The sequence below is a fragment of the Condylura cristata genome, unplaced genomic scaffold (assembly GCF_000260355.1).
Source record: "Condylura cristata isolate star-nosed mole 26May11 unplaced genomic scaffold, ConCri1.0 scaffold00018, whole genome shotgun sequence".
NCBI classification, from domain to species: Eukaryota; Metazoa; Chordata; class Mammalia; order Eulipotyphla; family Talpidae; genus Condylura; species Condylura cristata.
In genome coordinates this window covers 7,400,229-7,416,385 of record NW_004567119.1, presented here as the reverse complement: position 1 = coordinate 7,416,385, position 16,157 = coordinate 7,400,229, and the positions used below count along the sequence as shown (strand labels likewise).

Genomic DNA, 16,157 nt, shown 5'->3' with positions numbered 1-16,157 from the left:
CAAACACACTTGAATGCTCTTCTTTTTCTCCATGGGTAACGTTAAAAGAACAGATATTGTAAGGGCCGCTTCTGCAGCAAAGGAAAGCAGACCTGAAGGAGTCTATAGTTAGCATTTCCAGAATTGGTACCCAAATTCTGGGTATGTGGCAATTACCCAGCAGGAAAGACCTAGCAAGAGAGCCAAGAAGAATCAGATAAGAGCAACAAGGAAGAGCCACAGTTCCATGCCTCTCTCCCCATCCACGTCCTGGGGGAGCATTTGGATTGCCCCAAGAAAGCTCCTTTAAGTGTGTGTGGTGATAGAAGATAGATCCCTCTTTAGGGTTGGTAAATACAGGGAAAAAGCGGATAGATTTGTCTCTGATGAAATAAATTAGAACACTTAGATTTTCTTCTTTGACCTTATAATATAATAGTGAAATGTAATGAGTGGTTAAAGGTACAGCTTCTACCAACGGGGTGACTCTGAATTCACTGTTCAGCCTCCCTAGACCTGACACTCCTTTTATATAGCATGAGAAAGGGGTCTCGAGATTCTATTGTCATTAATTTATATGGAATTTTTTTAGCATTCCCCAACCCAGAAAGTACCAATTCATACCAAATAGGAATGTTCTACTTTTCTGCTTTTAGAAAGCAGAAAAAACTTGAAATAGTACCAGAGCAGAGTGCTATTATAAAGTTAAACATAATAGGTGTAAACTGCATTGTGTCTGGTTCAATATTAAATCCTCCATAACACGGACTCTTGTTTTGATTATGTGTTATCTCCTTAATATACTTAGGACAGTCTCTGATACTGTTTTGCATAGTGGAAATAAACTGCCAAAATGGGATAAAAAGGAATTACACACCTTAAGCCTTTCTCTGCTAGAATTAGGTTCATTTTAACCATATGACTTACCCACATAGAAATCTGGAGTGGTTGTTTGGTTTTTTGTTTTGTTTTGTTTTTGTTTCTTTAAGATTTATTTATTTGTGCATACAGAACTGGGGTACAGGCCAGAGGCTCAGGGGCGGTGAGAGGCTTCACCAGAGACAGAGTGGGGAACAGAACAGGCAGATGTATGAAGTACACTGCTGAGGGGAGCAGCGGGCGGGCCAGGAGAGGTCTGGCTCGCCATGTGGTCACCTCCGGGGCAGGCGGGGATCGAACTCATGCGGAAGCGGCTTTAGCTTCTCAGTGCTGTGCTGTAACCCGCTGTGGCACCAAGGAGGGCCCTTTTCTTTGTTTTTTAAAGAAGGAATCAGAAATAATCAGTCATCGAGCCCTAATAACAGGGCTACAGCAGTTGTTCAACCCGTCCTTGTCCTAACTTTCTGCTCTTCCACTTTGACCTAATATTCTCATCTTTATAGTAGAAAAGGGCCGCACTACCTCCAGACAGCCAAGACTGTACTACTTCCAACAGCCACAGAGAAGGATCACAGGGTGAAAGGCCTTTTTACAGAATTGCTTCTTCCAAGGCCGGGGGAAGTCCCACCTCTTTCGCATTGGCCAGAGTCTTGCCTGGCTGCCCCTTATGACAGTGGAAGCTGGGTAGGGATGTGGATGTTTCTAACTGGGCACATTGCCATCTTAAACGATTGGAGGCTGATGGGCTGGGTGTATGACCAGCAGCATCTTGCCCCCAGCCACAAGGACACAGCTCCTAGGCTTCATGTATGTGCTCAGCACTGGGACACTCTGAAGGCGTTTGCTGACCCTTAAATCCTGCCATCACTGTGGAGAGGTGCTCTCTGGTGCTTGGAATGATGCAAGCACTAGGCTGGAGATACGAACCCCCAAAGAGTCTTCAGCCACCTCCGACTTTAATTCAGAAGCAGCCTTAGAAGGTGAAGGCTCGTTTCCAGCTGGGAGACTGCTGAGTCGGCGGAACCGAAGGTGCGAGCCGCAGGGACGGGGCCTGACCAGAACATGGCTGGCCTGCCTGGAAATAGGTTTGCATCTTTCCAGAAGTACTGACTTCAACGCAGAGGATTCCAGAATTTCACTTGAGATGAGCCTCAAAACTCTCCGGGGCTGATGATGAAAGAAAGGAATGATCAAAATACCATCTGTCATAATGGAAAACCCAAGCAGCCTGGAGCTCTTTCTGGGGCAGCCCGTGCAGATTTCATCAATCTGGACAGTTCTGTGTGTGCTGAGGTCACATTTTGGCTGATCTTTTTGCTTATACTTTAACCAAATAAAGCCTTCTCTCTCCACATCTCTGTTGCCAATGTCAGGTTGAGAGATGGCTCTGCGAGAGGGTTGTTTTTGGCAGGAGACACAGAGCTCCTCTCGCTCAGCAGAATATACCCACAAAGCCAAATAATCCACCAGTCGGGGTCCAAATGATGTTCAAGTTGCAGAGAAGCCACTCAAGTCCTCACCCCTTGCCTCTTGTTGTTTCAGTTTTTTAATTCTCTTGGGTTTTTGTTTTGTTTTTTTTTAGCAAAAAGTGCTCCCCAACATCAGTCAAAGGCTCAAGGGGAGTTTCTTCATGGACAACTAGTTTGCCTCCGAGGGGGATTCGCTTTTTGGGTTTTCCCACTTGCTACAGCCCTTGCTCCTTGGTGTTCAGATTTTTGCCATATTATGGTTTCTGGCTTCTCTGTGGCTGGACATGCCCAGGCCGACGCTTTCCAGAAAGGAGGAGGGAAGAAATTCTAGTGGCTGCAAATCATCACTCAATCTGTGCGTGTCCACTTGTAGCCAAGAATATTACATTCAAAGCCAGAGAAGAGAAGGAGGGAAAAACCCCCTGCTCCCTAGCTGCGGGCTGGCATCCATGTCAGATGGCTCGGAGGAGCCTCCATGCTCTGGAGCTTCCCTGGGGAGATGACTTACATTCTCTGGGCCAGTTTCCTTATCTGTAGGAGAAGAACATTGAACCGGATGATCAGGAAGGTTCCCCTGACCTGGGGGTTGGGGCAGAAGACTTAGTTACTATAGAAACCTTGATTGTTTTACTCAACCCTGTGTGCGCCATGGGGATCCCTGACGTGGGAGTCTGTGTCTTGGCTTCAGGCTTATGAAAAAGGAGTTAGATTCCAAAAAACCTGCGTCCTCTACTTGAGTGAATGCTCTATCCAGCAAGTTTGCTAGAGCTCCCTCCCAGATTCTACCAGATGGGTTTCTTCCATGGAAATTTCTGGAGAAATGCTTGATGGAGTTCATCTTCCCAGGACCTGTGTGTGAAATGAGACATGTTCCGTGGAACACTAGGTCGTAAGGAGCGCGGCTGGGCTCCTGGAAAGGTCATGAAGAGTCTCCTTATTTTTAGTTCCATCCTCTGGTGGTGACCCACTGAGTCCTTCTGGGTGTGAGGGTGGTGAGCCATCTTGGCCGCTACCTGTAAGCATGGCTGCCCTCCTTTGGAGCACAGTTGGGTTTCACACTTTCAAAGAACTAAAAGGGAGCTCTCCCTGGTGGCGCAGTGGGTTAAAGCACAGCACTATGAAGCTAGATGCAGCCACCTCCTAAGTTCGATCCCCGGCCAGGGGGGTGACCCACATGGCCCAGCAAACCTCTCCCGACCCGCCCCCCACTCCCCTCAGCAGTGTAGCTCATCAGTCTGCCTGTTCTGCTCCCTACTCTGTCTCTGGTGAATCCTCCCACCGCCCAGGCACCTCTGGCCTGTACCCCAGTGTGCATAGATAAATAAATCTTTTTAAAAAATAGAATTAAAAGGCCCCTTTGCCGCCTGGCCGACAAGACCTCTGTGTCATCCTCACACTCCAGAACTGTCCCTCCCTGCCCACTGCCCCTCCCCCCGGCCGCCCTTTCCCCCTCGGAGAGGAATCACCCACTCCCACCCTAATACATCTCTCCCCGCTCCCCCAGGCTTAAGGAGCAATGTTTTAACAAACACACATAAATCAATAAATGTGCCTTATCAGTGCTGGATTGCCAGCGCGTGCCCAGCAGCAAACATGGCAATTTCACCATCACACACGCACACACACACTCACACCCCCCAAGCCTACCTTCCTACCTGCGTCTCAGTCTCCTTCGCTTAGATTCCCCATCTGACAGATCTGCATTCAAGTGCAAATTGATCCGGGTGATGCCCCCAAACACAGGTGGAAGCTGTATCTGGGAAGTTGGTTGAAATAAATCCCGTGAACTAAAGTCCTTTGTTCTCATGTTGATCTCTGACCGATGGTCTGAGCATTTCCATCCACACGGATCTTAGGAAAAGTGTCTTCACCATTTAATTATCACCACATGGTATCTGCTTCCAGAAACAATAATGTGCTTGAAGAAGATTGACAATTTTTCGAGGCAGAGGACTCGGTATATCATTTGTCTTGTTCTTTAAACGGAGGTCTGAGGCCTTTCAGTTGCTCAGACAAGTGTCCTTGGGGGAAACCCTCTTCCCTCTTTCTGGTAACCTCTCTGTCACCTCTCCCTCTACTGCTACGGAAGGAATGTTTGTATAATCCATTGCAGTCTGGGGGAAGACATAGAGATGAGAAAATTAAAGGTAATCTTATCCCTTTGTGAGAAAATAAAATTTTTTAAGATGACAGGAGAATATATGGACATCCACTTATTTCTTTTGCGGGTGTGAGTTATGAAGAGATAACTTGCTGTGCTCACCGTTTTCCCAAACAAGATGAGCCCTCAGGGGAGACCTGGCTGGCTCTCTTGCATTAGGGAGTTTTATGTCTAGCGGTGTCTTAGTCTGCTGAGGTCACGCTAACAAAATGGCACAGACTGGGTGTCTTACAAACAACAGAAACTTATTTCTCTCAGTCCAGGAGACTGAAAGTCCAGGGGCCGATTCTGACCAGGCTCCAGACTTCGTCCTCACCGGGCGGAAGGGCCAGGGTGCCTTGTGGGGTGTCTTTCATCACGACACAACTCTCTCCTAGAGGGCTCCACCTGGGGACCCCCAAACCTCTGCCTGCTAACTCTGAGGAATAGGGTCTCAGCCCCGGGGGGCTTGGGGTGCACATCCCATGCCATCTGTTCTAAGTTCCATGCTCAGGATTTGGCGGAACCCAACCACAAGCAAAACCTGCCTCCCCAAAGACAGCGATCGTGTCTTTCCTCGAGGGGGCTTACGGCCTCGTTTCCACAGCAGTCAGGGTCTGTATTCTTGATCACGTGTCTTGTGGCAAGAATTGATATTTTCACATGCAATTCTCTGACTCCCGACTCCATCCCCGGCACAGGGCTAACCCGTGCTACCAGCCAGCTGAAGGTAGCAGCTCACCAAAGAGAAAACCCTGAAAGCTTGGCTGAGTTCGGAACCCCTCCTCACCACAGCTTGCGCCAGAACCCAGCGGTTACTGGGGCTCTGTGGGTTCCTGCCACCTTCCTCAGAAGCACGCTTCTGCCGAAGTCCTGACTAAGGGGAATTTGTTCTGTTGTTGTCTGAGTGCCTCACTCTGTTTTGTTCTTTTGGCCCAGAAACAGAAAAGATAGTGCTAGAGGCAGGAAATGGGTTGCCCTCCTGGAAATTCAATGACCAGCTCTTCCCCTGTGACGTGTGTGGGAAAGTGTTTGGCCGCCAGCAGACCTTGTCCCGGCACCTGTCGCTGCACACAGGTGAGTCAGCCTCGCCCTTGGCTTCTGCTCTCTCTCCCCCTGCTTCTCCATCATTGTCGCGAAGCTGGCTCCTCTGTGAAGCTGGCCACGGCCGCTGCAGCACGAGTTCGATCCCCAGGGAGGTGACCCACAGGGTGAGGCAGACCTCGCCTGACCTGCCCGCTGCTCCCCCTCAGCAGTGTACATTGTCCATCTGACTGTTCTGCTCCCCTCTTAACTTCCTGCACCGCTGACCTGTACCCCAGTTCTTACATGCATGAATAAATCAACCTTTTTTTAAAAAGGAGATTAATACAGAAAGGACTTGCTGCTGGGTAAGGACGATGCCCCTCCCCCACCCCCATCCCTCTCAACCTCAGAAAACTATGAAAGTACTATTTTGTGACTGTTTCCGCCTCTCTCTTCACCCACTGAGATTCCTTGTTTTCTTCATATATGAAATCTTTATTTTTCTGACTAGCTTTACTCTCCCTAACTCCCCTAAGCTCCGTCCATGTTGCTATAAACAGAATGAACCGTCTTGACCCTTGTGGCTGAATATTGTCCACGGCCTGGCCTGACCACGTCTTCCTGGCCAGTCCTTTCAGTGGCACTTAGCTGCTGGAGCCCACGCTGCAGCAAATATCGGGGTGCCTCCCTCCACAGCTTGAAGGGCTCCTTTGAGTCAAGGAAATGTGACGGGTCCTTTCCTTGGTCCCCAGTTTGGTCTCTTGCAGAGCCTTGGGATGGCCTTTGGGGGAGTGGTTTCAGATTTTTCCTCTTTCTTGTCACCCCAGAAGAAAGAAAATACAAATGCCACTTGTGCCCCTATGCTGCTAAGTGCCGTGCTAACCTGAACCAGCACCTGACCGTCCACTCGGTGAAGCTGGTGAGTACGGACACGGAGGACATCGTCAGCGCCGTCACCTCTGAGGGCAGTGACGGCAAGAAGCACCCTTATTACTACAGGTGAGCAGCGGGCCCGCCTCTGCCCAGCCTCCCAGGCGTGCTCGCCCCCCGGCCCCTGTCTGCCAGGGCGTCCGTAGCGGGGGCACCTTCCCGGGAACACAGCTTAGCCTAGAGTAAGCCCCTCTCTCGGCTTAGGGCGGCCTCGTCAACTCAGTGGAGAGGAAAATGGCCTTGGAAGTGGCTTTCTGAGGGGGAGCTCAGAGAGCGGCGGGACTCTGAGGGCTATTCCCTGCCAGTCTCCACAGCCGGGAAGCTCCCACCTCCCTGCTGCAGTAGACCAGGACAGACAGGCCCGAGGACCCTCCGGCTCCGGGGAGCAAGCTCTCCGCCTGGCCTTGCCCAGGGGCTGGGCGTCCAGATGGGGTGCGTGTGTCTCCAGGGACGGGTGGCCTCTGACAAGGATGGTCACGGGCAGGGCTGACTGCGCCGAGGGCCGGCGACACCCGTCTCTGCTTCTCCTTCCCTCGCGGACACTCGCAGCGCCTGCCAGAGGCTGGCCCGCCGTGCCGGCCCGCGGGTCACTGCCCGCGCCGCACCTCCCGGCCCAGAGGAGCCCGCTAGGTGATGGGCGGCATCTGGACTCCGTAATTTTTAATTAACTTTATGATGACTTAGCATCGTGATAGCTTGTGTGCGATTGTTGCATCGTGCTGGCTTAATCCGTTTGGCACGGTGACCACTTCCAAAGCATCCCAGAAAGGAGGAGAATGTTCCAGCCCTTCTGGAGGGGAGGGAAAGGTGTGCGGAGCCCGTTGCTTGTTTTCTCCCCTTGGAGTGGCCACACAGAGGCCGCCTGCCCCCGCTCAGCCGTCCGCCTGTCCCCTCCTCCAGCTGTCACGTGTGCGGCTTTGAGACCGAGCTCAATGTCCAGTTTGTCAGCCACATGTCGCTCCACGTGGACAAGGAGCAGTGGATGTTCTCCATCTGCTGCACCGCCTGCGACTTCGTCACCATGGAGGAAGCGGAGATCAAGGCTCACATCAGCACCAAACACACAGGTGACCGTCCCCTCGCCCTCAGCCTTTCCCTCCGGCCCGGGCACCCACGGGTGCACCCTCAGTGCCGGGTGGCGCCAACACGTCCTTCCCGGGCAGGAGCAGGACCCCGTGTCCCCGCAGCCGCCTTGTGCCAGCGGCTCCCCTGCTGACCCGAAGCACCCCGAGTTCACAGGCGGCGAGAGCTGCTGAGAGTGTCGGGCCTTGTCCTGGTCACCACCGGGATTGGGCCGTGCGTGCTGGGCGCCCGAAGCCTCCTGACCGCCCTGAGGCTGTGAGCAACGTCTGGCGAGGTGTCGCCTCGGGCCCAGGTAGACACTGGGGTGTGACTGCAGCAGGGCGCCCGGCCCGCAGCCGCCGGCCAGCTTGTGCAGACGCTCGGCCAGCCCAGCCTTCTCCAGGCCGAGGGTCAGGTGGCGGCCGCGCTGGTTAGCTCCTGTTTGAAGGTGTGTGCTCCTGACCCCCGCGCATCTCCTCTCTCCTCTCCCGGCACAGGGGCCGGTCACCCTGCGGGGCCTGGCTGGGTCAGGCCAGGACGCCGCCCCGTGTGCGCCCCATGTGCGTGAATTCCGAGCCCTGCGCTCCTGGCCCGGCACCCTGGGCCCCGCGAAGGGGACTGTCCCTGACAGCTGTGCCGTCGCGGGCTCTCTGGGCGGTGCCAGCCACCTCGGCCCTCTAGTGCCAGCGGCCATAAAGGCTTGTTTTTGTCAGTAAATGGAGCCGCTAGGGCCGGGAGGCTGCGGAGGGCTTAGCGCGAGCCGGTGCTGCGTGCGCACACAGGCGTCGCCGGACCAGCCAGCACGGCAGGCATGAGGTGAGCCGGAAGGCCGCCCGGAGACACATTCCGCCGGCATTTCTCAGAGCCTGGTGGAGGGAAGGGCCAGCCCCTCCCATCCCAAGGCTTCTCATGCACTGTTTTTTTTTTCTGGTTTCGCATCTCTTCTTGTAACCCCAGTCACCCCAAAATACGCCTAAACGCAGCCCACAGCCTCCCTCCACCCTCCCTCCCTATCACCTCTCCCCTGTACAACCGGCTCAGGGAAACCATAGAAACCAGAATGGCAGAATCCTTAGATTCTAATGACTTAGCGTCACGTCACTGCCATGGATGGGAACTTCACCTCCACGCGCAGCCTAATTGGCACAGGGACACACAAAGAGCTCGTCCCCTCTGCAGCGGGGGCCACTGGCTAGCTGGAAAGAATATTCTTGCTTGCAAGGAGAGCCCAGGGTGAAATGCATTAAATACCGTGGATGCCTGGAGCACTGGTGCTGTCAGGGAGTGAGGTAATAACCTATTTTATAAGCCAGGGACACTCGCACTTTTTCTCTCTTTTGTAAGGGCCAGAGAGTTAAGTATTTCCGGCGTCAGGCCGTGCGTTTCTGCCTTCGGAATTCAGTGGCCGTCAGACAGCAGGCCAGTGGGTGGGCGTGGGTGGGCGGTGTGCCCGTAAAACTTTATTGACAAAAGCAGGAGGCTAGATTTGGCCCCAGGGTGACAGTCAGCTCAGGCCTCAGTGTCCTGTATTTAGTTATTTTGAGGTGTTTGAATTTAACCCAAAACGTGTCGATCTGCATGCCACACTGGTGTCCGCGCAGTGGGGGCAGAGCGTGGGGGTGGGGCAGGCTGTGCACAGCCGTGTGGCTGCACACGAAGCAGCACGCGCCCCCCGTGCAGGGACGCTTGCAGAGACGGGAGCGCGGGTGGCTGCCGTGGCCCGGTGTCTGCCCCGTGTGCAGGGGCCGGTCCCCGCGTGCGCGCCGCCCACTCACGCCTGGGTGTCTGGGGACGCGCTCCCGCGGGCCGGCGCTTGCCTGACCCCCAGTCTGGGGCCAACTTTACGCAGTCCGAGTGCAGAAGTGACCGGAAGGCGGGGAGCACGTGTTGCGTTCTGGATCCTGGTCCTGCACCTGTCTCCGTCCAGCCCTGGGAGCTCGCGAGCTCTTCTGGCCTCTCCGAGCCGCCATCCAGCCCCGAGCCATTCACACAGGGAGGTGCTTTGGGGTGACCTGTGCTCGGAGCCGGCGTCTTCTCTCTCCGTGTCCTGGGGACCTGCAGTGCTTTCCCGTTACCTCCGTGATATCTCACCAACGGTTGAATCAACAGAAGTAATTTTCATTATTTTCCACAGAATCCGTTTGCTTTCTCTGCCTCATCGAAGACACATTTGTAGAAAACGGGGTGTGCGTGGGGGGGGGAGGGGGCTGAGGAACTCTCTGGGCTTAGGTGTTTTTCACATGGACCTCCTGACCCTCCCTCATTGCCTGGCTCCTTGCCCCTACAGAGAATGTAAATTCTGTGGTGCTTGTGACTTCCTCTGTACAGGTTTTACTGAAATGTTTAAATGCTGCAGGAAATGGCATTGAGGAATATGAATAGCTCATTGGGAAATAGCCCTCAATTACTCCCTCACACTGATGCCAAAGTCAGTGTCAGATGACTCACAGAATCTTTTAAGAAATTGGCCCTAGGAAAGCTTGAAAAAATAGAATATTTATCAAAGTTGCAGAGTGAGAAGGCGTAAGTGATACAAATCACAAAGGAAAGAATTGCGAGATTTGACACGTAAAAATTTCTTGTTTGCAACAGAAAAAATGTGAGAAGGAAACTAAAACAAAAACAAACCCAACAAACACCACTGCCAGAAAACTGTGTCTGTTAAATCACCAAAACGCTGGTGTATTTACTACAAAGAAAATTCAAATACATTGATAAGAAACACATCAGGTATCTGAAGAATTCACTAAGGACATGAACAGTCCAGAATAAGAGAAATGAAAGCTAATCACTTACAGGAAGAAAAAATTGTTTAACCTCAGTAGCAATCAAATGAAAACTCCAGAGCAGTTAATACTGCACCCAGTAAGTGAGAAGTCACTCGTGTTTATGGCGCAGCCCTCTGCAGTCAGGTGCTGGTAATATTTAGAACGATGGCCTGGCAACGTGGTAAAACCTTGGAACCTAATTAGGTAGTACCTACCAAACTCCTTGAAAATGTGATCCAGTAATTTCTATTTTGAGCATTTATCCATGGAAACAGGAAAAATCAACCAGTGGAATATCAATCTTTAGTTAAAAATATTAATTTTAACTTTAATTGTAAAGAACTATTTAGAGATTGATAGTGGGTTTAATACTATCATTTAAAACTATTATTTTCATAGTTTTTTGAGAGCCACTATGTGCCAGCTATATAAATCAACACAGGGAAAGGACTCGATCTTGTAAATACTACATGGTATTTATAATAGAACAGCAATAATAGATTCTTCTATCATGCTTGCCATGAGCCAGGCATTTCTCCTCGTGCTTTACATATCAAAATCTACATGAGATCATTGAACTACCTCTGTGAAGGTCAAACAGCTCCTTAGTGGTATAGGTAAGCCTCAGAGGCAGGTACCCTAGGTGGGACGCCCTCGCTCACAGCCACTAGATGACTCAACAGCAGGATTTTTAAACAGAGATGCTTCCTTTCCCAGACAGGAACACAAGTATACCGAGCATGTAATGGTGCTGCTTCTGAGGCAACAAGATGGCTCGTGATGATTTACGGTCTCGATTTCGCAATTTGTACTGTTGCGTGAAACAGCTGGGCTCCTTCGAGTGCTCTTGGCCAGGTGGTCCCAGGTTCGCAGGCATGGGAGAAGCGGCACGACCTGTGCACAGGTGTCCTTCAGGAATCTTGTGGTGCAGATGGTAAATGACCACGTGGACCACAGTGAGCCTTGGAATGGGTGGGGTGGGCGCGGTCTGCTCCCAACTCATAGAGCAAAGACTGATGAGGACTGAGGAGAGAAGCTGTTGGGCTGAGGTAGATAAGCTGGAAGGCCTAGTTCCCCTGCAGTGGCCTCCAGGAAGCCTGTCTAGCTGTAAAGGTATTGATTCAAGCGATGCCGGCCAGTGCGCTAAACTCCAGGGTACTTGCAGCTCTTCTTAAAGATAGTAATTAAAATGATGATGCCTTCATGGTAAAAGCTCATTCAAAGTAATCACTTGCTCTCATCTGTTGGCAACACTGGCCTTAAAGGATGGATTTGGTGAAGCATTTATCAGCTGTTAACACCTCACTGAAAATATTTTAGTTGACTACAAAGTGTAACGAAAGTGGTTGACTTTTTTATAAATTCAGAAGGGCATATAAAGGCGAGAAGGTACAGAATGCTTGCATACGCCAAGTAGGCAGAACGAGCTGCCCTGAGGAGAGTTTGTTGGCAGGTTGGTAACTGGAAGCCACATCTTCTCCCATGGACAGCTTTGGGGGTTGCTGCTGCCGCTGCTTTGCACAGGGAGAAACTGGCAGTGAGGAGAAACATGTGCACAGGCACTGCTGGGCAGAAGGGCTGTGCTGAGCTGGTTAAATTTTAATAAGAGGCCTGTAGTAACGTGAGCTTCACATGGCTTCCTGTGCCGGGGATGGGGGGCGGGGGGCTGTTTAAAGGCACAGGCCGACCCTCCTGGGTAGCTGGGTTTCGTAGAAGATGTTTTGAACTTTTAACTGAAGTACGAATTGTGGGCCCTGGGCCTAGGCAGAGTTCTCTCAGGACCAGGATCTAAAACCACGGTAAAAAAGCAAAAGTTTTCTCCTTTAAAAAATGCTTTTTTAATTGAACCCGTAGTTTTGGTTATCAGAAAACTGTGAAAAAACAAATAAAACAAAACACACAATGCCGGTCATGTAGCTCGTTAGCTGCAGCCATTGGAGCTTTGCTCACTTTGCAGTTTTTGTACCTATCTGTAGTAGATGATTTATTTTTTCATCTCCTAATATAGGAACTTCATTTCTGGAGTTTACAATCATTAATTACTTAACTGATCGGAAGGAACTGAAACAAAATTTCCTCGTCTTTTTCGCCTTAACATAAATTGTGGGGTTGCATTGAATTGATTTGGGAGAAAATTAACACCTTTACAATAGTGAATCTCCTGGTCCTGAGCAATATCGTCTTTCTTTCTTTCTTTCTTTTTTTAATCACAATGCAATTTCTTTTTTTTTTTTAAGATGTATTTATTTATACATACAGAACTGGGGTATAGGCTAGGGGTGCAGGAGGTGAGAGGATTCACCTCTCACAGAGTGGGGAGCAGGATAGGCAGGTCTATTGAAACACACTGCTGAGGGAAGCAGCAGGCGGGACAGGAGAGGTCTGCACGCCACGTGGGTCCCCTCCCTGGCCGGGATCGAACTCGCGCTGCAGTGGCTGCAGGTCGCTTCACAGTGCTGCGCGTTAACCTGTTTTGCCACTAGAAGCGGCCCATGATGCACTTTCAAGTGCTATTATGCCACTTAATATGTATTGTTAGCACCTCACAATATTCCATGTTTCTTTCCCCCAGACTTTAGGTTGTTGTCCAAAAAATGCAAATCTTTTTCGATGCTTTTAGATTTTAATGGCCTACTGGCGTGTTTTCTCCTGGCCTGGAGGCCCAGCATGGATGGTGGAGTCAGACCAACTGGAATCTGCTCCACTACTTCCCAGCCTTGTGACCGGGGCCTGTTTACCCTCACTGTGCTTTCTTTCCCTCATCTGTGAAATGAGGGTGATGATTTTGGTGACTCCTCGGGCTGTGAGAGATGTTAAAGTGAGATGATGCATTTAAGGCTCAACTCAGCGCCTGGGACCGTGGATGGTGCACTACACCATAGGGACTGTTGTTTTGTTTAACTACAGTAAGACCTGTCAGGTGACCGCTGGCGCCACAGTGTTATGACCGTAGGTGACTGAACCTTGCCTCCTGGGGGGTAGCTGGTGGAGTCGGAAACATCCACTTGTGCCCCCAGTAGTGACGCCACCCTGAAACCCAGCAACCCCCCCCCCCGTGGCTATTATTCTAAAGTTTTCATTTCCAAAAGTTATTTTTCTTTTTCAGGGGAAGACCGGAAGACACCCAGTGAATCAAACAGCCCCTCGTCATCATCCCTCTCAGCTCTGAGTGATTCAGCCAACAGCAAAGACGATTCAGACAGTTCTCAGAAAAACAAGACTGGGAACAACCTGCTGGTCATCTCAGTGGTGCCTGGGAGCCAGCCCTCCCTGAACAGTGAGGAGAAGCCAGAGAAAGGTAAAGGAAGTGTGGGTGTGTGTCGTCCCCCCCACCACACACACACACACACACACACACACACACACACACTCCAGCAGTGACCCAGCCTTGAAAATAAGCCCTAGAGCGGAATGGTTTTAGGAAACAGGCATTAGACCCAGAAAGAGCGTAGTGCATACGGGCGAAAATTTGCATTTCCCTTCCACCTGATTGGCAGCCAAAGGTTGGGGACTGCAGCGCCATGACTGTTTAACTCCTTTTAACACAGAGATTCAGGGAACAGGGCCTGGAAGGGGTTAGGCGGGAGGTGGGGGAAGGTAACCTCAGCCCCACTCGCCCCATGCACCTGTACACCCAGCTTCGGTCCTTCCAGGGTTCGAATGCGTTTTTTGCAACTTTGTCTGCAAGACGAAGAATATGTTTGAGCGCCATCTGCAGATACACCTTATCACCCGGATGTTTGAGTGTGACGTGTGCCACAAGTTCATGAAGACCCCCGAACAGCTGCTGGAGCATAAGAAATGCCACACTGTCCCCACCGGTGGGCTCAAGTAAGGAAAGCAAGTACAGAACCTTTTACTGTGTTGTTACTAAGCGCCCTCCCCCACCCCTCCCCCGTCCCCGCCCCGAAGGTTGTGGGGTCCTGGAGAGGGGGAGTTTGGCATGAGAGGAGTTAGCCAGTTGGATAGGAATTAGACCTGACCCACGTGCTCACAGAGGGGCGCGTGGGGCAGCCGAGCCCTCGCGGGGAGCTCCGCCTAGCTGCCGGAGTTCTCTTCAGACTTGATGGTAGTCAACTCGGGTTAGTGCCCCAAGAACACGTGGTTAGACCGACACTTCAGTTACTGGCGATTTTTTAGATGATTTGCCATAAATCTTCTAAGCAAGCGTTTCAGCCACCCCGCACCACCCTGCCCTCAAAAGCTGGCGCCTCCCCAGCTGGGCAGGAGGCAGCATTTTCAATGCACAGACCAGGTATGTGCCTCGTGTCTTCCTCATGCCTGCCACCTGCCCAGGGACTGGAATTGGGATCTCCCTGGTTTAGACGACTTGAGATCCGACACTTCCAGCCACGTGTTACTCACGGATCCCCAAAGACCTAGGTAGTGATGTCATCATTAACCAATGTCTGCAAGAAGCCCTCCGGCCAGAGGTGACCCAGGCAGTTACTACCCAGCGCACGGTGTGTCCGGCTGGATCACAGGTGCCAAGGAGCGAGCAACGAGGCACACGTAACTTGCACCCCAGGGAAGTGACGCCCTGGCACTACCGGAAGGCGGTCCTCCTCCGTGAGTCTGAGACCAGGTCACTGCTGGCCCACTCCCGAGAAAGACGCCTGTGTGAACGGGCCTGATGACCCGTTGTTAGCCGAAATGATCATGGAATTAAAAGAGGGAAAAATTACATTTTGCTTATTACCAGGAAGAAAAAAAAAAAGTTTTTTTGTTTTTTGTTTTTTTTTAGAACATTTTTGTGTGTGCAACTCAACTTGCAGAGAGGCACAGATGCCAGGATGGGCGAGGGATGGAGAGGCCCGCAAGGCCAGGGTGCTCCATGGGCCCCCCCTGGTTGGGGCGCCCCTCAGCGCTGGTCTAAACAGGAGTCGGGGCGCAGCAGCAGCACCCACTGTCAAAACCCATTTTGTTCCATTTGGTGTGGGGAAGCGACTAGCTGGGGGAGGGGTGGGGAGGGGGCATCCGGGCTGGGGGGAGGGCAGAGTCCAAGCAGCCGTAAATGGGGGACTCCCAGCAGCTGCTCATTTGGGGATGCGACTGGGTTTGTTCCCACTGACCCTTTCTAATTATTGGTGAACTCTTATTTAAAAAAAAAAATGTTAAAGAGCCATTTTCTGTGGTTTGACTAGCGTCATCGCCCGTCCCAGTAGCCCAGTCACCCCCATTAACCGCTGCCCCGGCCACCGTGGCTTCGCCATTAGCCTTCCATGGGGACCAAGGAGCCGGGGCCTTGGCCCCTGGGGGAGAAGGCCCCGGGGACGCTGCTGTTTTCCCGGTACAGACACTTCCCGTGCGGTGCTAACAGTCCCCTGTGTAATAGTTTATATTCTAGGATGGCCAAGTAGAAGAATACTTGGGAAAATTGATAATGCCTCTGGCTATATACAGTGAGTCTTTGTTTTGTTTTCCCTTTGCCATATCAGAGAATTCATTTGCCCGAGAGCGCGTCTTTACCATACGCACGGTCGCCGGCCACCCTTAGCACTTTGCCTGAGCAGCGAAAGATTGAGCTGTGGGTCACAGAAATGTCCTTAACGTGAAACAGACCGCCGCTGTCTAAATTGCTTTTCTGTGATGGAACTGCTTGTACTCTATATCCTGTTCGTAATGCAGATCAAATAAGATTATACTATTATTTTTCTTTTGCCGTAGCTCAGGACAGTGGTGAGTTTCAGACTCCTCTAGGTAAGGCCCAGCTTGGCGTAGGGGTTGTGTGTGCAGCTGACCTGGGAACGGGCTTTATATTTCTCTCGTGTGCACTCTTCTGTGAGCTGAGGGCCCAAGGCTAACGGCGAGCTTGGCGCTGAGGAGCAGTGCACGGTGTACTCGGGCGTGGTGGGCTCTGCTGAACACCTCTCCACACCCTCGGGGGACACTCACGCCCGCCCC

At 51.7% G+C, this 16,157-nt stretch overlaps 1 protein-coding gene across 3 annotated transcripts in view; it reads left to right on the top strand.

Moving 5' to 3' along the window:
• ZNF827 (zinc finger protein 827) overlaps positions 1-16,157 on the top strand; it is a 147,134-nt gene that overhangs the window by 127,387 nt on the left and 3,590 nt on the right. The window contains exons 9-14 of one of the 3 annotated variants that reach the window (XM_004685305.2): positions 5,407-5,544; positions 6,321-6,492; positions 7,324-7,490; positions 13,360-13,551; positions 13,907-14,084; positions 15,921-15,953. In XM_004685305.2, coding sequence (XP_004685362.1) covers positions 5,407-5,544; positions 6,321-6,492; positions 7,324-7,490; positions 13,360-13,551; positions 13,907-14,084; positions 15,921-15,936 — 863 coding nt within the window. In that variant the 3' untranslated portion in view covers positions 15,937-15,953. Of the gene's footprint in view, positions 1-5,406; positions 5,545-6,320; positions 6,493-7,323; positions 7,491-13,359; positions 13,552-13,906; positions 14,085-15,588; positions 15,656-15,920; positions 15,954-16,157 lie in introns of all 3 variants that reach the window. The other 2 variants (XM_012726838.1, XM_012726837.1) reach the window with 2 other exon arrangements.